General features: G+C 40.1%; 2 protein-coding genes across 2 annotated transcripts in view; one reads left to right on the forward strand and one right to left on the reverse strand.

The window, feature by feature from the left end:
* Window positions 1–3924, forward strand: part of GPR26 (G protein-coupled receptor 26) — a 28087-nt gene extending 24163 nt beyond the window's left edge. Inside the window, exons 2-3 of the mRNA XM_063433937.1 lie at window positions 691–804; window positions 2546–3924. Coding sequence (XP_063290007.1) covers window positions 691–804; window positions 2546–2783 — 352 coding nt within the window. The 3' untranslated portion in view covers window positions 2784–3924. The remainder of the gene's footprint in view (window positions 1–690; window positions 805–2545) is intronic.
* A 7010-nt stretch (window positions 3925–10934) lies between these two features.
* CPXM2 (carboxypeptidase X, M14 family member 2) overlaps window positions 10935–25167 on the reverse strand; it is a 71986-nt gene continuing 57753 nt past the window's right edge. Inside the window, exons 14-15 of the mRNA XM_063435321.1 lie at window positions 24502–24601; window positions 10935–12052 (exon numbers count right to left, since the gene is read on the reverse strand). Of these exons, the coding sequence (XP_063291391.1) occupies window positions 11802–12052; window positions 24502–24601 (351 nt within the window). The 3' untranslated portion in view covers window positions 10935–11801. The remainder of the gene's footprint in view (window positions 12053–24501; window positions 24602–25167) is intronic.

Raw genomic sequence — 25167 nt, forward strand, 5'->3', positions numbered from 1 at the left:
TGCAATAAAGCTAGATCTCCAATCATATAAACTCAATTTAGTCAAAACATCTTCCAAGCCACGCTTAGTCCAGAGATGGTGGTATTGACATCGGTAGAGTGGTCTTAGAACAGATCAAAGATAGACTATTATGATGATCAGGTATGTGAACGTAAAAACTGATAATCTCATTATGTTAATACACTGTTCTCCATTGTGATGAAACACATTGTTTCTCTTTTGATGCAAACATTTTCTATTACAATTCAATAATAATAGAACCATATTGTAAAGTGAAGATGTGTAAACAGAGATATTGACATTATCATCGGAATGAAAACGCCTCTGATAATGCAGTCATAGTGATGCCAAAATCAGCCAGTGATAGCTTCACATATGTGTTTATTAATTTGCGATATTCAAATATGGTGATTGTAAGATTAAATAATAACATAGGGCTTTTACTTGGACGTAGGAGTTACAGGTTGCATCATCTGTATTGTGTTTAAAAAAGAACTCTAGCAAGAGAATTGAAAAATGAGCCGGTTGAAATAATAGGGCTAGAATTAAGCATATTTTTCAGTTTAGCTATGTGACCTGGAATTTTAGAATTTTCACAATTCACAGTTTAGCGAACAAACCTGACACTGCTTACCCTACCATTTGTTTTATTTATATATGCTCAACCCCTCTCCTTTGTCTTGTGATTAGTGTGAGGCAACGATGTTTGGAAGAACAGAAGAGGAGGAGACAGCGAGCAACAAAAAAAATCAGCACGTTCATTGGCACTTTTTTGTTGTGTTTCTCTCCATATGTCATTACCAGGTAAGTCTAGATTCTCAGAATATTTCTGGTTTTATCCATCTGTAAATATGTACAACAGGGATGGATGTATCCATCACCTCCGCTGCATCTGTGTCCATTTGTATTTCTTCTGAATTAACAAAATCAGGAGCCATAAGTAATAGAATGTACAGAGAAACTACAGAGAAAAATACAAATGAGATTATTCACTAAAGTGTTAATGGTCAGAAATTCAAAGTGATTTCAAAGGTAATTTTACAGTAATTTTAAAGGAACACAAACATTTATTCTTGACCCTATAGTATTAAAAACACTATATAGCCTCCCTACCCTCTTCTTGTCCCCCTAAATATAGTAAGTCTGCTGGTGCTAGCTCTGCCCCTTATATGCATCCTTGTCTGCCATCATCAGAAGTGATGCTCTCAATCAATCAAAATGCTTTTTGATAGGAAAGCATTGGATTGGCTGAGAGTGTCAATTCTGATGATCTCAGCCAATGAGGTGAGTAGGGGGCAAGGCCAAATACCACCTTGACCAATCAGCATCTCCTCATAGAGATGCATTGAATTAATGCATCTCTATGAGTAAGTCCAGTGTCTCCATGCAGAGGGTAGAGACAATGAATGTCAGTGCTGCTCATTGTGCAGCACTACCCCACGAAGCACATCTAGTAGCCATCTGAGGAGTGTCAACTAGAGGTGTCCCTAGGCTGTAATGTAAGTGCTGCCTTTTCTCTGAATAAACAGTGTTTACTGAAAAAGCCTGTGTGGACTGACTAAACTCACCAGAACAACTACATTAAGATGTAGTGACTATAGTGTCCCTTTAATTTATAAGCCAAAATAGTCAAACCAAATACAAATCTCATTTTGAGATTTTTTTTTCCAGTTTCGCTATTATGACCTAATATTTGAAGTTTATTTGTCTACCTCTTTGAATTCCTGGAGGTTCACACTTTGGTAATTGTCACGACAGCAGCCAAATTAGTAATACAACGACTACAGAATCAATAAGTCTAGTGTCTCAGCGATCAATGACACAACAGCTGTAGAAACCTAATCCCTAGCTTCTATTCTTCCAATAAAATCACCCCAGCAAGTGTCAGCAAGTGCCTGGACATTTTTAGTGTCCCTGCAAGTGAAAATCAGTTTGCTGGAAACTGTAGAATTAATAGTAAATAAAATAAAAAAAATCAATGAACCAAAAACTGCAGAATTAATAGTAAATAAAAAAAGAAAAATCAATGAACCAAAAACTGCAGAATTAATAGTAGAACTGCAGTTCTAATAACTGAGATTTAATAATATAGCAACTGCAGACTCAAACTAAAGCAACTGCACAAAGAATAGCATAGTGACTGCAGAATCAATTATACATCTGCGCAATCAATAGGTAAAACTATAAAATTTACAACAAAACTGGTGGATCAATTATAAGCAGTTACTGCAGAATTACTAAGAAATACTTAGTTAATTTCCAAATTGGAGCAGTAATATTTCGGCATACTGAAAGATAAATGCATAGAACATGTCTTGAATGGAATGTGCTATGTCACCAGATGACTTCCTATCTGGTACCCGTAGTCACTGCTTGCAAAACAGTTAAAACAGAACTGGTGGAAGAATTTTGTCTACAGAAGTTACAGATCTCTTGCATGCCTACCTTTAGAACATCTGGTCAAGGGGTGAAGGTTGTGTAGGGCTAACAACACCCTTATACCTCTCAGTCTCTGTAGTAACTATGTATTGCATCTCTTCTACAGGCTCGTTGAGATATCCTCCTCAACTCCGATCAACTCTACCTGGGGCATTGCCAGCCGGTGTCTAGCCTACAGCAAGGCTCTGTCCGACCCCTTTGTTTATTGTCTCTTACGGAATCAGTATAAAAGTTGTTGTCGAGATATGGTCAACAAAATCTTAAAGCGCAGTTCTTCTGGTCACTCTTCTGCAGAGAGGGTAAACTCATATGTAGGAAATTTGGTGCCAGCAACTGAACAATAAGGTCAAGAGACCCTTCAACCAAATACAGATGGACCAAATATAACATGAAAGATAATTTTGAAAACGAAGGTGAATACGTATTTTGAAGGCACCTTGATGTGCTAATTATACCAGTAGGCTTGCCATAAACCTGGGAAAGGATATGGCAATGGACACCAAAAAAAGGATATTAGACTTTGAAAATGCTGCTTTTTGGGCTATTATAAATATCAGTAAAGAACCATTCCAAATAACAGATAATATTGTCACTTAAAGACCCCAAAAGAACAGTAAGAATGTCTAATTTAGGCTGTGTAAATATTTGCACTATGAAGTGTCTACGTGATTAAGAAACTGGAACGTTGGCAGGAGAACATGTCATGTGGAAATGGTAAGGTGCAAACGCACACACCTGGCCTTGCACATAGAGAGATGTAAATGTATTTATGTACTCACAGCTATTTAATAATTTACACATGGAAGAACCAAGACCCATTCTACAGTCTCTGAACATTTGTGCTCTTTTTAAAGCCATTCGAAGGCTGATATTGCTACGTAAAGTCATAATAAATTGGAGAATAAAGGCACAGAAATGTGGAATAATTATAGGATTTGAGGAACAATCATTTATTTACTTTGGGGGTGAAAGGCAACAATGCGAAAAATGTCTGTAAAAATGATTGTTTCATTGTCGATGGCAGTGGGGGATTTAGTGCAACATGTATGTTCTCATAAAAAGAACTAAACAATGGTATTACAAAGCACATGAAAAAAAAAGCAAAACAGAAAAGCCTGTGGGGTGTTAAACATTTACATGTTTATCCAGTATCATATTAATCACTGGACGTGGTGACTTTGAAGTCAAATGCAGTCAAAGACAATTGTATTATTTGTTGTGAAGGGACATGTGGGAATTATTACAACATGGTAGGAGATCAAACTAATCCAAAATTCGGACCGGATGCCTTTGTGGTATGATGTAACAAGAAACGCTAAGCGGTCTCTTTTTATACAGTGCGATTACCATTAAAGTAAGTGAAGAAGATAATTAATATTGGATCTCAACATCATGAGAAGAACGAAATCTGTCAGTAATCCCTTAAAGTCTTCCTCGAACAAAAGAATATCCTACATGTACAGGGAACAAAATTATTTAATTAAAAGCAACAGTTCGTGTTTCGGAAGAAACATTGTATATTTTCCACTATAGTTTTTAAAAATGGTTGAATGTCTACAACCAACAGAAAAAAACAGAGCACTGGAACCAATGGATACATAGATTGATGGATGGATGGATGGGTGGGGGTGTGTGGAGGTGGGTGTGTGGCTGGATGGTTGGGTGTTGTGTGGATGGATGGACAACTTGGTGGGTGGGTGGCAGGATTGGTTATATTTTAAAACATGTACTGCATGGTTGGAGATGTCATACATGTAATATTCTTCCAAGGGAACAGGACCACTACATAAAAAAATATTAATATTCTTTATCTTGCCGTTTATTGCTCTATTTATAAAGAAAGTACTAAGGGGATTATACACTAAGCCTAATTTAGTTTTTTTAAATTGGAGCAATTTCAGACAATTCATAGGCTTGTGATGGATACATGTTCCATTTACTGCCCCTCCAAAGTTATCTGATTAAGGTGACATAGCCGTGAGACACGGCCAAATACCTGCCTAAATCTTAGTGTGCACGTTTCCTGAACATCTTCCCACCATCTAAAGGTAAGGCTGGTATAATTCAAGCCTGGTAACTATTTTGATATTATTGATAGGAGAAGGTGCAGGAGTGACCAATGACAAGCTCCCGTGGGGCCCCAATAATTAGTTCCTTGGCCACCGTATAACTATTGCTTTTATTTAATACAGGCATCTCTGATTATATCTCCATATCATGAAATTTAGACATTTTTTGGGCTTATTTTTTCAGCAGACTCATAATTACCATGAATTTAGTAAGTGTTGCCAAATTTTACTCTGAAGTGTCTTGAGTTCCAAATCACAGTTATGGCAAATCTGAATTAAACTCAATAATTAGCACCTACATTTAATGTTCACGGGCAAACAAGGAGCCTAATAAATAATTCCTTATGCAAACAAAGAATGAAATGGAGCGAGTTTGTATAACAAACTATATAAAAACACATATAAAAACACAAAAAGCAGGAAACAAAAAATAAACAATTAATGGTGCTGAGCACATTCTGTGTATGTATTTTTATTAGTGATAAGAGCATTTAACAATATTTATAAGCCAATATGCTTGTCTCAGGTTGTGAAAATTCCCAGACTAAAAAGCGTAGTCTTGTGCCTTCCTTTTTAGATCAGCTCTGCAATATAAAATATAGTGTTTTCAGTAATTAAATAATGTAATAATGTAAAGAAGGAGTGAAAAATTGTTCTTTTAATTATAGAAGCCTTGACGGCTGTATAAGGGTCAGGTAGAGTGTAGGTGTCACTATTTGGGTATCACCCACCCGTGGAATGCCATGTTTAGCTCGAGAATAAATAGAAGGTGCCTTTTTATGAAAATCAATCTGACTTTTATTCTTAAAATATATATATAGGGTAGGCCTGTAATAAAAGAGGGCAAATATTTAATAAAATAACTTTATTACATATCTTTATGTTGCAAGATTCATAAAGTCTTGTCTACTCTCAACTCTAGCTCTGGTTGTGGTGTGTATCTAGAATACACTGCGTATTCCAGTATCCTAATCATTTATGATGTGAGCAGGGACATTTGTTCAGAAGCAGCTGATGCTGCCCGATTCTAAACGAGTGTCCCGAAAAGGCATTGGGGTTGAGTCCCAGCCTAGTTAAGAGGGTTCTGATGTACATAATGAATTTAGCTGTAGTGAGTGGTTTGCCCTGCAGTGTAACTAGAGGCATATTAAGGTTTAGTCCATTGAGTGATAACCTGTAAAGGTGTAGCATTTTGACCGGGCACCTTATTGTCCATAGGATCTTATCTCTGTGCGTTTTTCACAGGGTAACAGGATGTGAACTGTTTGGTACTAGGATAGGCACTTAAGATATGGTGTTGTATTCCAGTCAGGTAAAGTTTTATAGTGTTAAGAGAGAGTTTTAAATTGAGGGGGCAAAAAAGAGAGGAGTGTCACAATGGCGTCTAGTGAAAGAATATCAGCATTATGGTAATCAGTGGTAAACCATCCATATATTGGCAAGAACTGAACATTAACAAGATATAGAAAAACAAATGTTTTGTAATAAGTACAGAACAGGTCGGAATTGAGTGCTTTTTTTGAGGTCTCGTATTAATCAGCAAGAGTCTTGAATCAGTTTACAAGTTTTTGCCAGACCTTTGACCACCCCGTAGATATGTTTAAATTGTACCTTCCTTAAAATGTTGCACAGTAATATAATTCTTTTTTTTTTTTTTCATAACCATGAACAGCAATATATACATGAAATGTATTTTACCATGCATTTTTATGGTAAGATATATCTATCAAAAAAAATGTTATGGTATTTTTTTAAAAGTATTATTATTATTATTATTGCCATTTATATAGCGCCAGCAGATTCCATAGCGCTTAAAATAAATCCCAAACTCTAAATTCAGTTTAATCCCTATATCTGTTAAACATTTGGCTCTATAGCTAGCTGAGAATTATGGGAGTTGTTATTTGGAGGCAGCAAAGATCTGTGGGTTTGCCATTATTGTGTAATTTATTGCTTCAACATTGCTGTCTATCTGTCACAATGGTTTTTCACACCTGCAGATTCACAGTCTGCTATTTTTAAATCAAGATAAAAAGCGGAGCATATGGTCGTTCAATATCTTTCATGAAAAGCATTATGTTCAAATGAAAGTACTTTGCTGTGTTTTGTGTTAAATATATTTTGAAAATAGGGCACATCGCTTCTTTTGCTGATCAGGATTGCAGGATAGAATGCAGCCATTGTATCACTGATTCCTGTAAACCCAAGCAGGTCATTGAATTGAAAAGCATGCAGAGCGTTCATTCAATCGAAGCCATTTATAGCTACTCCTGGAACAACCCAAGTTAAAGTAACGCTAACCCATGGAGACAGTGGTTTTCCATTGTTGGCATCCAAAAGGCCAATTTCCGTGCTATAAATTTTATTGTCAAATAATTCTGTGGAATCTTTAGCACTCCTAAACCAGTCATGCCTAATCTTTAGCACGCTGTAACTGAGGTAATTCTGACTAAGTATCATGGGAAATGTAGTCAGTCCTGGCCTTTTTGGTGTGCATACTGTCAGTTGCTTGTGTTTTACTTTTAAGGGACAGTGTATGCACTGTAACTATTTCATATCATTCAATTGGTTATAGTGACTGGAATTCCCTGCTGCTGTCTTTTCCATTCAATGCAAAACTGTTTTCAAACAGTTAGCACTAAATAAGGGTCACTGTTTTGGGAAAACCCTGCCCCTTGGAGGTGTGGCTAAGGCAGGGATTACACACTTCCTTGTAAGCATACCAATTCATATCTGCAATAGCGCTGTGATAGGCTGAATGCAGTCAGCTAACACTCTCAGCCAATCACAATCACCCATTGCTGCTCAGGCTAATGCATCCTCATTAGCCCAAGCAGTACAGAGTAGTTGGGTTACTGCAGACTTTTCTTTATGATTAAAACATTAAAACCAGTTTAATGCTGAATGTAAGGACAGTGCCAGACTATAACCACTTTAATGAGATGAAGCAGTTTTGGTGCCTACAGTGTCCCTTTAATTCCTTCTTGCACTGAATATGTAGCAGTGGCATCGTTAGTACAAAATTACTTTTTAGTAATGTAGTATGGCCAAATGGCAGGTAAATGTAAATCTGGGCAGCAAGCATTCCCTATTTGACTCTTCAGTTTGGTGCCCATTTGCTATGAGTGTCAATAGAGAGAGCAAGGATATGGCATTATGTTATACCCCATTAATTCCACACAGCTGCCATAAAAGTGGGGGATATGGGAGATAGAGATAAGTTAGGGACGATGGAATATGGAGAAAGGGACACAAGGAGTGGAAGAGGGTAACATGAGAAGCGGGAAAGAGTCGGTGGGGCGGGGGGGGGGGGTATAAGGTATAAGGAGAGGGACAGAAATGGTGTTGGTAGTGTGATTTGTTAGCCACGGTTACTGGTTGGTTACAACTGTACAAGAAATGTATACTCTGGTAAATAACCCTCCACTGTGCCTACATCATTTTCCAGGGGGAAATATCATGAAGAGAACATGTATGCTTTGTTTGAGGAATCCATGAGAGTGTGTATTACAAATCAGTCTCCAATACCACTAACCTGGTGAGTGTGTGCCAAGTTTGAGTTTTATTTCTGTGCAAGAATTGTGTACTCATTTACACAATGATATTAATACACAGAGATAAAAAAACACAAGGTTACTTACTAAATTCTGAATTGTGGCAAACTGAAATCTGAATTGTGAAGCTGTGAGTATGGCTCTGTTGGAGAATTTGCCTTAATATGGCAATTGGAATTTCAATTCAAAACAATTTTGATATTGTGAATAACCTCACAGTAATGTGCATTGTAAAACAGAACATTTTATGAAACACTTCCTTTACATAATCTTACAGTGTACTGCCTGAGACTGGACTCTGGACCCGTCCTTGTTAGGGTGTCCTCACACAAGCTGCAGCAATCAGTAGCACAGCCATTTTTGTGGATTACTTGTGTTAAGGTGGGGAGATTCAGAAATTCTGCATCAATGCAGTAAAAATAACTACATATACTGATCAGCAACAGCATTAAACCACCTGCCTAAGAACGTGTAGCTCCCTCTCACGCTGCCTAATAACGTGTAGGCCCCTCTCACGCTGCCTAATAACGTGTAGGCCCCTCTCACGCTGCCTAATAACGTGTAGGCCCCTCTCACGCTGCCTAATAACATGTAGGCCCCTCTCACGCTGCCTAATAACGTGTAGGCCCCTCTCACGCTGCCTAATAACATGTAAGTGCCAAAACAGTTCAGAACCTCTGAATGTGTCCTGTGGTATCTGGCACCAAGACATTAGCAGCAGATCCTTGAAGTCCTGCAAGTTGTGAGATGGGGCCTCCATGGATCGGATTTGTTGTTCCAGCACATCCCATAGATGCTCAATGGAATTGAGATCTGGGGAATTTGGAGGCCAATGCAACACCTTGGAATCTTTGTCATGTTCTTCAAAACATTCCTGAACAATCTTTGCAGTTTGGCAGGCTGCATTATGCTGCTAAAAGAGGCCACTGCCACCAATGAACACCATTGCCATAAAGGCGTGTACGTGGTCTGCCACAATCTCTAAATAAGTGGTACATGTAGTAACAGTACGTTACATCCAGGTGAATGCCAGGAGCCAAGGATTCCCAGCAGAACATTTCCTGGAGTGTAGCACTGCCTCTGATGGCCTGCCATCTCTTCCCCAGCTAAATGACGCACAGCACCCGACTATTCACCTGATCTAAAAGAAAATGTGATTTATCAGACCAGGCAACCACCTTACATTTTTCCATGGTCCAGTTTTCCATGGTCCTGTGACACCTTTCTATCACAGCCAGCATTTAGTTTTTCAGCAATTTGGGCTACTGTAACTCAGACCAGTTTGGGCTACTGTGTGATCAGACCAGTCGGGTTAGCCTTCATTCCCCAAAAGCATCAGTGAACCTTGGACACCCATGACCTTAGTGCCGCTTCACTGGTTGTCCTTCCTTGCACCACTTTGGTAGGTACTAACCACTGCATACCGGTAACGCTCCATAAGACTTTTTTAGTGATGCTTTGACCCAGTCGTCTAGCCGTCACTATTTGGCTCTTGTCAAAGTCACTCAGATCTTTTCGCTTGACCATTTTTCCTGCTACCAACACATGAAATTCAAGGACTGACTGTTTACTTGCTGCCTAATATATCCCACTCCTTAAAATGTGCCACTGTAGCAATAAAATCAATGATATTCATTGTCATCCTGTCAGTGGTTTCAATGTCGTGGCTGATAAGCGTAGGTTCGTGAAATATGCAATGATTTCTGCACACCCATTACATACATACGGGTCTTTGAAGCAAAAGTCTTCTTGTGCTTTTTTGCATAATCACATACATATGGATAGATCAGCATTTCAGTCCATAAAGAATAGTGTCTGAAATGCTGACATACTCAGCTATCTGTTTGTACGTGATTATGCAATAAAGCACTATTAGATTTTTGCTAAAACGGACTGTGAGTGCTGCTTATTTTTTGTATTTGCTGTGTTTTAGACTTGGTAATGCTATGGAGTGCAAGGCTTTGGTTAGATAGATAGTTAGATAGATTTGCTATTATTATAAAATAAAATATATTTAAAATATGGCTTTGCATATATGTATTTTTTTATTTTGTACATATTATAGACAGTTTTGTGATTGATCGATGCCCCTGGATGCCATGTTATTGTAATGTTCGTTGCTGTGACCAGTTCGGGTTACCACATTCCCACTTGACAAATTATTCTTTCACAGTGGCCCCATTTGGCACCCTTCTGGCACAGTGAAATTTATAGAGCATGATAAATTTTGGTGAGGGGCCCTTTGCACCCTCTGCTCCCTGGTCTGCACTAGCATAAACTCCTCTTGGTTGGGCAACGTATAATGTTCGTGTGTGTCTTTTAATTATTTTTATGGATTATTTTTTTGCTTCTTTCTGTTTCTTCTGAAATATTTTTTTTTGCAGTTTCACTAGTCATGGTGGTCTGTAGGTCCACAATTGGAATCCTTTTGAATAGTGAATATGGAATTGAAAATGTAGTGTCCTTTGACTAGGGCTTTGACCATCTCTACATAAACACTGTAGTTTTTCCACCAAGAAGAGGTTAACTTAAAACATGAAAGATCTGTATTTGCTTCAATATGGAAACAGGATTAGTTCCACATTTAGAGTGAGCCAGTGCCAGCACATCTGCTGAGAGTTACTATAAAGGAAGGGGGGTATTGAGGGCGCATTCCGTCCGAAATTCGAGCAGCTGCTGTCTATTCAATGTTAACACTACCAGTCAGGAGGAACTATGAATTATATTACAGCTGGGTCCACAGGATTCAATGGTAAAGTCTGCATTTTATGCAATAAATGTCACCGCATTTACGGTCTTGGTAGGTGACAATGCGCCAATATGGAAACTATTTATAAAGGCAACACCAGTTGGCTGAAAAAAAGGAAGCATGGGCATTTGCTACTTATTTATTGCTAAAATATCTCTTAAAACAGATTTAAAAAAAAAAAATTCTTAAAGAAAGTTAGAGATAGGCCAATAGCATATCGATACTGGACTAATGTACTAATGGGATCTCTCCCAGCAGTCGAGGGATTAAATGACTGATGTATCATTTTATAACAATAAAATGTAAGTGATTACATAGCACAGTAATGAAGAACAGTTTCTTGGCTGGAGCAATAAAAAAATAACTGGGGTAGACAATTAAAAGAAAGCATATGAAGAACTATATTTGAGGACAAATATAGTAACCACAGAATAGTGTCTTCTGATTTAAGCGTAATGTGGTTTAATGACTTCTCTTTCGAGGGCTGTACAGCTCAGTCAATTCTCATTTTTGTTTGATTACGTTTCATAGGAGTACCAGACATTTCCATTTTCCCTTTTTGCAAACTTTAGGTTCATCAGCCTTTCCTGGCTGCCTATAATACAAGACTTGAAAATAACATGTAGTTCCAGAGATACTATATACATTCAAAGTCTGTAAGCACAGAATATTTAAGGAATGCATATTCTCATTACATACTTATCCTGGAATTTCTTCCGGAACTAAGTCCAGATAAGCTAAGCCGAGTATGGCGTGTATTATTGATTAATCCGCTCTGTGCTATGAAACGTTCTTTCATAGAGTATGTTCACTTAAGAAAGTTCACATAATGTCACTATATTTTTTGGAAAAAGCTAGAGAACCTTACTGACAGTATGAAGAGCCCAATGTAGATTATATTCTACTATTCAGACATCTTAATTTAGATAAGAGCTTTAAATTTAGATATGACAAAGTAAGGTGTTTTCCAGAATCAAAATTTCAGATGTTCTAGGTATGTTGTCTTGGCCTGGTGCGGATTCTTCTACGGCGTAGACCCATGCTCACTGGCTGTTTGCCAAACTTCTCCATAATCTCTCTGATCCGAGCCAGGTTGGATTTGGTGAGGGTAAAGTCACACCGTGTGGCTCCCATTTCGTATCCCACCGCACAGTTCTTAGTGGAGGGTGTGAAACCTTCAGCTCGGGCTATCACCGCATATTCTCCTGGATTAAGCAGCCTCCAGTAATCTCCATCACTGGCTGGGGACAATAAGATTACAGCAAGTTACGTAATTTCAATGCTGATTTACATGTGAAGGATAATGAAAACAATTATTAGCAAAACTATGAGGATGTGTTTATCAGGATTACTATTCACCACCATTGCTCGTGGTTTTAATACATTTTTTTACTTCACATATAATAAATAATAACAGTAATGGATAGTCTGGCAAAAAACTAAGCATAATTAAAATTCTAAATGGAATGGCAGGATTTTAAGATATACTTATGAGGCATTGGTAATAACTGGGTTGTGTTTGTAATTGATCATTTGTTTTTCTAATGTAGAACACAGAAGCATACTGATGGAATTCAATAATACCATCAATTGTAACCATTACAGATTAAAATTACCAAGAGCTATGCGATTAACAGCTTGACATGGAGAGACTCTAAAAGAACAAGAGGGACAAATGGTAAAAGTGTACAGATAGAAGCAGAAGAAAGGGTATTAAAGTTTAAATCGGTCTCCTGGAAGGACTAAGACTTTTGATAGGATGCAAGTCTTCTGGAAGGAAGCCATAGCTTCACATAGCAGATTTCAGATTTATTATATAGAGAAGAGTTCAGTGAACACGTAAAATTCTGTTTTTTAGAGGGGCTACGTGATATGTGTGGGTTACCATTTTACATGGTATGAGTCGATAGGAAAATAACACTGGTAAATTTTGGATATTTTTTTCTGGAAGACCAAAATTACTGGAAGACACAATTCTGGAAGAACCATGGAAAAGATGGGGAACAACGTCACATGGCAGGGCCAAATGTCGGTAGAAGAGGTAAAAAGTCAAAGAACGTAGAAGGAAACACAGTTTGACATAGGAGTAAGCTACCTAGTACCTCCAGCAGAGCTCTGCACATATCCACATCAAACAGCAACAAAATGTAATGAAGATAAAACACTCAACACTCTTTTTTTAATTAGGTATAATTAACTGCCTCCAAGAACTTATCCACTGGAATGTGTCTTCCTGGAGTTCATATTCGGATGCATTTCTGCCTTAATGACCTATAGTTTTAGATTTTGCTAAAATGAATCCCCTAATCTAAATTAAATAGATACAGGTCTTAATATCAGGTTCTCTAGAATGTAAGCTCATTGAGCAGGGCCCTCCACCTCTCTGTTCCTGTACGTCCAATTGTCTGGTTACAATTAGTGATGTCGCGAACATAAAATTTTCGGTTCGCGAACGGCGAACGCGAACTTCCGCAAACGTTCGCGAACCGCCATAGACTTCAATGGGCAGGCGAATTTTAAAACCCACAGGGACTCTTTCTGGCCACAATAGTGATGGAAAAGTTGTTTCAAGGGGACTAACACCTGGACTGTGGCATGCCGGAGGGGGATCCATGGCAAAACTCCCATGGAAAATTACATAGTTGATGCAGAGTCTGGTTTTAATCCATAAAGGGCATAAATCACCTAACATTCCTAAATCACAATGGATATGGATTGACACCTGACATATGACATATTGACACCTTGACATATGGATTGACACCTGTCCTCAGAGACCCTGATACACACTGACACAGAGCAGAATAGGGACTGTTCCCCCTACATAGGGTCACTTGGCAGATATGGATTGACACCTATCCTAAGGATCCCTGATACACACTGACACAGAGCAGAATAGGGACTGTTCCCCCTACATAGGGTCACTTGGTAGATATGTATTGACACCTATCCTCAGAGACCCTGATACACACTGACACAGAGCAGAATAGGGACTGTTCCCCCTACATAGGGTCATTTGGCAGATATGGATTGACACGTGTCCTCAGGGACCCTGATACACACTGACACAGAGCAGAATAGGGACTGTTCCCCCTACATAGGGTCACTTGGCAGATATGGATTGACACCTGTCCTCAGGGACCCTGATACACACTGACACAGAGCAGAATAGGGACTGTTCCCCCTACATAGGGTCACTTGGCAGATATGGATTGACACCTATCCTAAGGATCCCTGATACACACTGACACAGAGCAGAATAGGGACTGTTCCCCCTACATAGGGTCACTTGGCATATATGGATTGACACCTATCCTAACGATCCCTGATACACATTGACACAGAGCAGAATAGGGACTGTTCCCCCTACATAGGGTCACTTGGCAGATATGGATTGACACCTGTCCTCAGAGACCTTGATACACACTGACACAGAGCAGAATAGGGACTGTTCCCCCTACATAGGGTCACTTGGCAGATATGGATTGACACCTATCCTAAGGATCCCTGATACACACTGACACAGAGAAGAATAGGGACTGTTCCCCCTACATAGGGTCACTTGGCAGATATGGATTGACACCTGTCCTCAGGGACCCTGATACACACTGGGGGGGGACCTACTGTCCTCCCCCCGCCCCCACCCCTGCATGGTGGGTGGGGGCCATAAAAATAATGAGGGGGGGACCTACTGTCCTCCCCTCGGCCCCCACCCCTGCGCGGTGGGTGGGGGCCATAAATCACAATGGGTTGGGGGGACCTACTGTCCTACCCCCCGCCCCCACCCCTGCGCGGTGGGTGGGGGCCATAAAAATAATGAGGGGGGACCTAGTGTCCTCCCACAGGTCCCCACCCCTACGCGGTGGGTGGGGGCCATAAATCACAATGGGGGGACCTACTGTCCTCCCCACCCCGGCCCCCACCCCTGCGCGGTGGGGGCAATAACAATAATGAGGGGGGGGACCTACTGTCCTCCCCCCCTGGCTCCCGCCCTGAGCGGTGGGTGGGGGCCCTAAAAAAACAATAAGGGGGGACCTACTGTCCCCCCCCCAGCCCCCACCCCTGAGTGGTGGGTGGGGGCCCTAAATAAAAATCCCACCCCAATCAAAGGTGACTAGGGGTCCCCAAACCCCTAGTCACCCACCCCCCCACCCCCAAAAAAGTTATCCCCTACCTACCCCCCTCACCCTAAAAAATAGTGAGGGGGGAATAAAATAACTAACCTGTAAAGAAAAATTCAACTTACCATTTGACGTCTTCTTTTTTCTAAAATCTTCTTATTTCAGCCCCAAAAAAGGCCAAATAAAAAGCCATAAGAACCGACGCAATTTAAAAAAAAAAAAAAAGAGCGCAAAAAAAATTAATCCATCTTCACCCATGGAGGGCTCCGCGCAGACTGATCTCTGCAGGGCGTGGGAAGGCTTATAAAGCCTTGCCACGCCCTGCAATTAGGCTAAGAACACTCTGATTGACTGGTTTAAGCCAATCAGAGTGCTCTTTGTCATTTTACACAGCGTGGGAAAATTCCAAAGCACTTTCCCACGCTGTGTAAAATGACAGAGAGCACTCTGATTGGTTAGATTCCAAGCCCACCAATCACAGTGCTCTGTGTCATTTTACACAGCGTGGGAAAGTTCTTTGGAATGCAGCTTCCGAATGAATCTAAAATGGATACTGTCCAGGAGGTGGGAGGGTCTGGAAGGGAGGGTCTGCTGCTGATTGGCTGGAATGTGTCTGCTGAATGTGAGGTACAGGGTCAATGTTTACTCAATGATGACGAATAGGGGGCGGACCGAGCATCGCATATTCGCCGGCGAACCGTCTGGGACATCACTAGTTACAATTACATGTCTGTTAGTCCACCCGTTGTACAGCGCTACGGAATGTGATGGCGCTATATAAATAATAAAATAATAATAGTAATTATAATATTGCCACACTTATATATATATTGAGAAACAGTTATCTATCAGAATGAGATGGCCTCCAAACACTTCCCAATTAGCATTTAACACTTAGCATTTCCCAATGTAGCTCAAAAAAGCAAAACTGTGAACGCTCATTAAAAATTCTCGCTAATAAAGCAACTACAAATATGTTCAATTTTTTTATTGGTTTAATGCTTTTTAAGAGCCTGCCAGCATACAGTTCATCCGCACTACAAGAAACTTCCAAACCGTACTAGCCACTTCTTGGTTTGGTAAGTCCTCACCTACGAAAGTCTATTTTTATTTCTTTTCTGAATATTATTTTTTTTTTAATTATTGATATAACAAAAAAAATTACAATCAATGTAAAAATATATCTTTCCATTTTTATATTAAACAATAATGATACGTTTGATGTGGGGGTGTTATGCACAGGGCACCTGAAAGTCTATGGCATGGGTGCCCTAAGGGTAGATCCCCAAATGGTTTAAAACTACAGCTTCCATGACACTTTGACATTCTAAAAGCATTCTAAGGGCATGCAAAGCATCATGGGAGTTGTAGTTCTATACCATCTGGGGCTCCCCCTTTTGGGCACCCCTGGTCTAAGACTAGTTCTGTTTACATGTCTGCTTTAGACACTTATTAGAGTTTGTGGATGCGGTAGACAGCCATAATCCAGCTGCTTTACATGTATGCAAAGAATGCCATTTGTTCTAAGAATTGCAACACACATGATGGTTAATGATCGAGGAAAAAAAAAAAAAAAGAATGATGTGGAACTCAGAAATTGAGAGCAGTAATAAATAAGATATAGCTCTGCTCTTCGTAAAAAAATAAAAAGGGAAAAAAAAAGTAGAGCGTGGGAGGTTAAAACTAATCTTGGCAACGGATGCGCTCAGCATGTGGTGATTGGCGCTTGTCCCAGCATTACTGTAAGTTTCTAATTACTGAACTGTTAATTACATTGGGAAATATACACTTACTCCTGTGCTCAGCATAAGAGAATTCAGAGTTTTAGAAAAAAAGGAAGGCTGTGTTTGAATAGCGTTGAAGCTTTTTTTTTTTTTTTTAAGACAATAGATAAAAAGGATTACGATTAAGAAAAGTAGCAGAAAAATAATCAGGAATGGTTCTAGATTTTTTTAAGAGACTTAATTCACCAAAGAGTGGGTTGCAGCGAGTGGAATGTTGAAATACAAAATTTAAACCGGGATAGACGGTTTGAGGAGAAAAAATGAGAATTTGTCTAAGCAGACGTTTTTCCTGAGTTCATTATTTTAGGCTAGGACTTTATTCACTAAATTATGGCGAATTGAAACATTGCAAAACTGATCTCAAAAGAGGTGATTTGGGGGAAAAAACGAATGAAGAATATGGCAATTTGGATTTTTTTATTTGCTTAATTTCTTTGTTTAGTGAACAAACTGTTTAGTACGTTGACTTTTGAATTATTTTTATGTAATGGTTATGGTACTTGTAATGTTAGTTAAATAAAGTATAACAAATAACCTTGTAAACTATGTGAAATTCATAGTACAACACATGAGAAAGTTGCTTTCTTGCCACTGTTACAACAGTTAGCATTTAGAATTATCCTGAAGAGTAAATTCACTGAAAGGCAAGGTGTGGAACTACTGGAATTGGAGCCTGTGTGCCTGCACCAGAGCCACAGTGGATCAGGGAGCCCACTGATGCCTGCTTCTATCTTAGATACCACGAGGCCCTGCCCAGCTGTGCTCACACCACCAGAAGGCAGGCCTCCAGGAAGACTTACATGGGACAGAGGGAGACATTTAAAGTGCTCACAGCAGGAGGGTGAGTATATATGTGTGTGTGTTCTGTATGTGTGCATATGTGCATGTGTGTCAGTGAGCATATCTGTGCATATGTGTGTTTGTGTGTCAATTAATTTGTTCATGAGTGTCAATCCGTGTGTCAGTGTGTACCTTTGCTTGGTGGTGTCTGTGTGTTTCTATGTGTGACAATGTGTATCTGTATATGTGAACACACACAGTGGCATACACACAATCCATGGGGCCCCGTCGAGAAACTGATCCGTGTTATGAGTTTTGCTCAAAAAACAGCCTGCAATCTTTTGTAATCTATATCACATATCTCAAAACTGAATTCTGAGCATAAATTATTTCCTTTTTTTTTTTTTCTTTTAGCACAAAATAGTAAGTGGGTAAATAACCAGCTTTGGAGAGAACAAAATATAATATTTGGAATTTATTCCATGTATCCGTAGACGACATCACCAAAATCTATCCGACCTCTGGAATGCAACAGGTTGTTCTGTTGTGGCACATGTTTTAAAAATACCTAATGATTTTGGAAAAATAATAAAAAATACAGACTATTGCAAAATACTATAGCAATTTGTTATTATGAAAAATAAAAATTAAAAAAAGATTTAAAGGGACATTATAGTTACCAGAACAACTACAGCTTATTGTATTTGTTCTGGTTAGTATATTCATCCCCTTAAGGTGTTTTTGCAGTAAACACTGTCTTTTCAGAGTGATACCTCCACTGGCCACTCGTCAGATGGCTGCTAGAGGTGCTTCTTGGAATTTATTCACTGTCTCCACCATCTGCATGCAGACACTGGATTTTCCTCATAGAGATTTAATTTGATTTAATGTATATCTATGAGGAGATGTTGATTGGCTAGGACTGTGTTTGGCTTGTACTGGCTCTACCCCTAATCTGCCTCCTTGACAGTTTCAGCCAATCCTATGTGAAGGCATTGTAATTGGCTCAGAGCAACACTTCTGATTATATTAGCTAAGCAGGCAGATCAGTGGCAGAGGCAGCAGCTGCATACTTGAATACAAGTAAGATTTTACTAAATTTAGAGAAGCAAGGGGGAGACAGAGGTGCTAGATGGAGGTTTTAACACTATAAGGTCAGGATTGTGTTTGTGTTTGTGACCCTATAGTATTCCTTTAAAGTCAGGCTCCTAAAATGTTAGTGTTGCAAACTGCTAAATAGCTGAAATATTGATTATCTGAAGCAACAATGTATAAAATGTTTGCAATTTGTGCACTTAGGAGAATTATCATTGCTTGCTAGGAAAGAGCCATTAAACAGATTTAATATGATAAAGTATCCATTCAAATAGCAAATTTGAAATGTTGAGTACGAAAATAGTGTTTGTGCATTTAATATATAATCAACCTGCTCACTGTGCAAGTGAGTGATTCCACAGCTCATTAAAGTTTAATATTGTTGTATACTGAAAATAATTTATCACATAAAGCAGAATATTACCCACGTTGCTTTTTTTGTGGGAACGTTGCAAGGGACCGAATGCAAAAGTTTGTTACGAAGGTGTTTTAGAAATAATAGTGATTTTTTTTATGTGTTATATGAATATTGTATTATACGATATTTCCTGCAGAGATTTCCACTCACATGCTAGTATTATTTTGGGTTTGAACTCTTTAACACCAATTGTGCCAGCTCGTTTGGCAGTGAAGAGGTAGAGCCTGGAAAGGACTGCGAATGAGCTGAGCATTGTGCAGAAACTGGATTTGCCAGAGGTGGTGTGCTGGCTGGGAAAGTAACCAATGTAAAATTTCCATCAGGTAAAGTCATTAACAAGTGTGATCTTTCCAGAGAACTTGTAAGTTTGGATCCCCAGAGTCAAGGAGGTCAGGGGAGAAACGGGCTCTAAAGGAAAGTCTATGCATGCCAGTCAGGAGCGTTGGCATATATTGGGTTATATTGGAAAATTAGGGATGCAACATAAAGACCAGGAAAAAAAGACATTAGGAGTAATATAAAGGGAATTCTAATAATATGAAACATAGCAGATTCTCTAGGAGATAGAAACAAGTGCAATTTTTTTCTTTTAAAACGGTAAATGAGGGGGGCGTGGCCAGCAGAGCAGCACACCAGACGTGTTTACTTGGAGCTCCTGCTTCACGAAGACAAAACTGACCCAAAAGCCACAAAAAAGCCGAACTAAATCCCACAAAAGCAGACAGCAATAAACCCCAAACCCCCGACATAGGGATGGGGAAAAAAAATAAGAAAACCGTCCGCCAAGAGAGCTCCTACCAGCCCGACATTAGGCGCTCCTTTGAAAGGCCGCAACCAGCTATGCAAGCCAAAATGGCGCCGAGTAGGCCCCGCAGCGAAAGTGACTCTGACTCCTCGGTGGAGAGAGAGGAAACCCAGACCGCAACCCCGACTCCCGCGTTATACGGGTCGGAGACCTCGGACTCTGATGATTCACCCTCCACAAAAGGTGACATCAAGAAGCTCCTCATCGATCTCCGGGAGATGTGGAAATCCGACTTGGCCGGAGTGACGACGGAGGTCACTGGACTGAAGGGGCGCCTAGACGCAATAGAAACCCGAGAGGGTAACAGAGATGACTCCCTGACAGACACCAGAAGGCAGGTGGAGGCGCTGACACTCCAGCTGCAGGGGCTCACGCGCACAGTCACGATGATAGACACACGCCACCGTAAACGGAATGTCCGCATACGCGGAGCCCCTGAGGACATAGACTCAGAGGCCCTACTAGATTACTCAAACCAAGTGGCAGCGGCAATGGGAGCACAACCAGATGGAGACACAAGGCCGATAACGGCCGCGTTCCGAATCCGGAAATCCCCGACCGCCCCAGCGGATGCCTCAAGAGACATAATAGCAGTTACCCGAAACGTCGCAGTTAAAGCGACGCTGATGGCCCACTCCAGGAAAACCCCCACCGTCACCGTGAACAACCACCAAGTAAGAGTATTCGCAGACATTCCATTCACAACTCTGCTTGAGCGGAGGAAACTCTCGCCAATCACCCAACAACTGCGAGACAAGGGAATCCGGTACAGGTGGGGTGCAACAGGCACATTGGTGGTCCAACAAAAAGACTTGATACTCACGCTGTCCGCAGACGAAGACCCTTCAGGGTTTATCCAAACCCTCCAGCTACAGCAGCAGACACCCATGATGGGAGAAACGGAGATCCAGGAGGCCAAGAACCGAGGAAGCGTCAGCAAGGCAGAGAGGAAAAGGAGCAGACAGCACCCATACAACCTCCCACAGACCTGAACGAACAGGTGACTTCTGACTCTTACCGCAAACCAGCTGCACGGCTGCAAACGACATATGAGGACTTTACGGCAATACCTCCAGATAAAGACTCTAAGCCGGGACTTTATAGTTCTACGTTTTTTATTTAACAATTCATTATGTTTCCTTTATTATGTTTCCTTTATTTGCATTTTATCTTACTATTATATGTACATGATGCATACAGCTAAGAGAGGGGAGTCTTGGTACGAGAGGCATAGGCGATCCTTTCCCGGGCGCTAGAGACAACCAATCTGACCAAATAGGCCATCACCAGCGGATACACGCACCCATTAGGTTATTATCCCTCGTTAAGCTACACTAATATGAGTGAGCCATACGGCACTACTTGACCAACTAAATACTGTGCCTTGTATCTCATTTTGTTTAGAGTACCCCACTGCAGGACTGCCCGACATCAGCAGCATTATATTGGCAGTTAGTCGAGTGTCACTAATTCAGGGGTAACCCATAACTTATGTCTCCCACTATGGCATTGACGCCGCATAGATACCAGACATACTAACAAGCAGACGAAGTTGCTCGTTTTGTGACCCCAATAGTCGCTCGACTTGCAAACAGATAGGCCTTTAACTTAGCTTTTCCCCTTGTCATACTGGCTACCAAGCTTTTTAATTACTAATGTAGCGGGCCGGCAGTACCAGGCTGGGGACTCACCATCCAAGCCTAACCTATCAGAATTAAATGACCCAGTACCCACATAACATAACACCCGCTACCTCTCCGATTATGTATCTGTGGTTGGGCAGACAGTTAAAATGTACCACGCCTTGATGTTTATGCCTTGCCTGATATACCTAAATGAGCCATAATGGATGTGCAGCATCCGAACAAGCTTGCCCCCTTAAAGACTCTACCCTTTATTAATGCTAACCATGCGTAACTAAGAATGTATCATAACCTTTTTTTTTAATTATAAATCTTTGTGTCTAGATAGACTCGCTTTCATGCCAACTTAATATTCATTAATCGCTTTAGCAGTATGATGTATACCTGTCTTTCGTACAAAATGTGCAGTTTCTTTTTTCGACATGTAAATACTGGATACTACTGTCACTAAGCAATGTCATGACTACGGATATCTTGTGTATTACATTGAAACCCAACAAAAATAAAGAATTACAAAAAAAAAAAAAAACGGTAAATGATGCTATCAGGTAAAATGAGAAACAGGTCATTATACAACACAGCGGAAAATGTTAGATCTTTAAAGAGATGCTCTAAGCACAAAAACCACTTCAGCTTAATGAAGCAGTTTTGGTGTATAGATTATGTATCTGCAATGTTCAACTCTCTGCTATTTAGAACACGTTTGTTTCTATTTATGGAGCACTAGCAGCACTCCGCTGACTGAGACTCACACAGCCTCCTTGGAAAAAAAAAACGGTTTCATTTTCAATCAGATCCTAGAACACGGTGTGTTTACCTTAGAAATTCTTATCTGCTGCCAAGTTAATTAAATTTAATCACATATAGGATGCTGCTGTAGGTTCAGGGAGGCAATTAACAGAGAAGGAGATTAGAAATTCTAAAACAGGGCTGGACAAACAGAATCACAGTGTAGAATAAGGAAACTTACAAAATGAACCTCCTAAATGACAGAGAATTGCACAGTGAGACTGCAAAGGTGTGATCTAAACGCCAAACCCACTTTATCAAGCTTAATTTATTTTAGCGCTTAGATGGTCCCTTTAATAATTCATTGTTGCCTTCTAAAGCAGCCACTTGAGATAGGTTAGAAGATGTTGGAGAAGGGAGGATATTCAATTAACAATATAGATATAGGTAGTGCATTTGGTCCAGATAAAAAAGGAAGGAAGTGGTCTTCGTTAGTATTTAAAGTTGGCTCTGTTAATCAAGAGCTTAATGGCGGAAGTGAAGCTACGGATAACCCAAGGTGAACAAGAGGGTATTCGTCCAGAATGGATCTGTGTAAGTGCTCTTGATCATGAATGAATGTGCACAATTTTGTACAAATATAACAAATATGGCTAGTGAGGAATGAAGGACGTGAAAGGATATTTCTTGATCAATAAAGTTGTAGGAGGGATGACTATAACTGCAGAAGAATTACAGTCAATCAGGATTGAAAGTGCAGGAAGTAAAGGCGCTGTGTGAATTTTAATCCATGAATGAAAATGCTGACCGTTGAAAAACATGTGCAGTAGGTAATATTAATTAGGAATGAAAGTGCTGATGGTGCTTTTAGTGGGAATGAAGGTGCAGGCAGTGCGTGTGGTCAGAATGAAGGTGATGGAAGAGCTGTTAGGTATAAAGGTGCTGATAGGTAGAAGGTACTGTTAAAGGCATTCAGGTGCAGGAGGTGCTGTAAATCTGGGATGAAGGTGAATGAGAATGCAGTTACTGAGGAATGAAGTTTAGATGGTGCAGCTAGTGAGGAATGAATGTGAGTAGATGTTGTAAGTAAAGAAGGAAAAGAGATGCAGACTCAGTGGGTGCAGGAATGAAGGTGCAGGAGGTGCTGTATGTCTGGAATGAAGGTAAATGATAATGCAGTTACCGAGGAATGATGTTTAAAAGATGCTGCATGTGATGAATGAATGTGAGCAGATGTTTTACGTAGAGAATGAAAAGAGATGCAGATGCAGGAATGAAGGTGCAGGAGGTGATTTGGAAGTGAAATGGAATAATGGTAATCTACAAAGAATGCAGTGCGGCTAATAAGAGGTTAATGCAATAAATGTGGTCATTGATACTTATATTCTTGAGCAGAAGAGCAGGAACACTAAACATCACGTTACTGCTGCAGGATGAATGTACATAGAATGAGACAGTGAAATTGTGATCTGGTAATCACACAATCCACTGCATGAGACTGCTTTTTGTCAGATAATTCCATCCCCTGGGATTATCTTCAATTGAAGAGCCAACGAATTGCAGCCGCAGAGCCAGGCCTTGGTTTTATCCACTAAGAATGGGTATTACTGTGGCTGATCTCTGTGACCTGAAAATGGACCAGGAATTACATCGCTATGTTTTTGCCAACGCAAGAAGTGTCATGATTTTAGGAAGGAGGGCATGCAGTAGGGTGTGAACACATTTTTGCTTTTGGTGATTGAAAAGAAAACACGATATGGCACAGTGCTATGGGCATGTGTTATTGCACATAGCAATTAAGGACGTCGGAATTGGTACACAAATGGTAAACTCGTAAAAAAAAAAAGAGAGAGAGACGTAGTTCAAAAGTATTGCAAAAGACTTGTATGTAATGTGATTAGTGTAACAGACTCTTGCCATCTGTTGCCAGAGCAGTCTGTGATTTATTGGACCATCTTCATTCACAGACAAATGGAAGCTCAGAGTTATGTTGTAGTAAGCAGAAAGAATGGCTCTCTACTGGAAGATAAAATCTAGTAAACATTGACAGAACGAAGAGGTGAGTAGGAGGGGTGGAGGGGAAGTACGTCAAGCACACTAAACGCGAGATACATCTCAAAACACTTAAAAAAACATAGTTAGCTACAGAATATCTTCTGGGGATGGTAAAGAAAGGGAAGAGACATGTTTAATATATCCTACTCCATCTGGAGTAATAGAGACTGTAGATGTTCCTACATGTGGATGTTTCTAATAACTACAAATAGCATTACGATAATTAACATAAACATGTCCATTGCATGCATTAGATTTACCTGTCCGTATATCATGATTAATGCCTTCCACAGATATAATGGCATTTGCAATCCCTCTTCCATGTACATCCCTGACAAGCCCTCGAATTCCACGATGAACCTTGGAGAGATGAAGAAGGAGATGCAAACTTCAGAGGAATCCAAGGGAAATGTGAATCAGCGACTTAATTGCAAGATAGACGAGGGTCTGTTAACCTCTTGGGGCAACAAACTGACATATTTCATCATTTATTAACTGAAGGACCAATGCAAAGCAGATCTCTAACTTATGGTAAAAGAAAAGAGCAACATTTAACCAATTCATTATTCCACTCCAGACCGGACCAGTCAGGCAAAGATGATCTACTCATGGTTGTTGTTTGAGATGTCTCAACTTATTCTTTGGCCAAATGTCGAGACAAGAAGGGGAACTGATCCAGCTGTTCTCCTTACCAGGCTGTCCCATAGGGGGTTATATTGAGCTATGCCATAACAGTGTGCATCAGCATATATCACCACCTAATTTGAGGAATGCGTAGAACTGGTTGGGGACAATGATAGTACATGTCCATGTTCCTGTGACATAAATCAGTTCTGCTTATCATGCCATTTTAATACCTGTTTCATGGTGAAATAACACAACATCTATGAGAGGAAGTAATGTCATCAATAAATTCTGCAATAAAG

This window comes from Pelobates fuscus, chromosome 10 (genome assembly GCF_036172605.1).
Source record: "Pelobates fuscus isolate aPelFus1 chromosome 10, aPelFus1.pri, whole genome shotgun sequence".
In the NCBI taxonomy this organism is placed as follows: domain Eukaryota; kingdom Metazoa; phylum Chordata; class Amphibia; order Anura; family Pelobatidae; genus Pelobates; species Pelobates fuscus.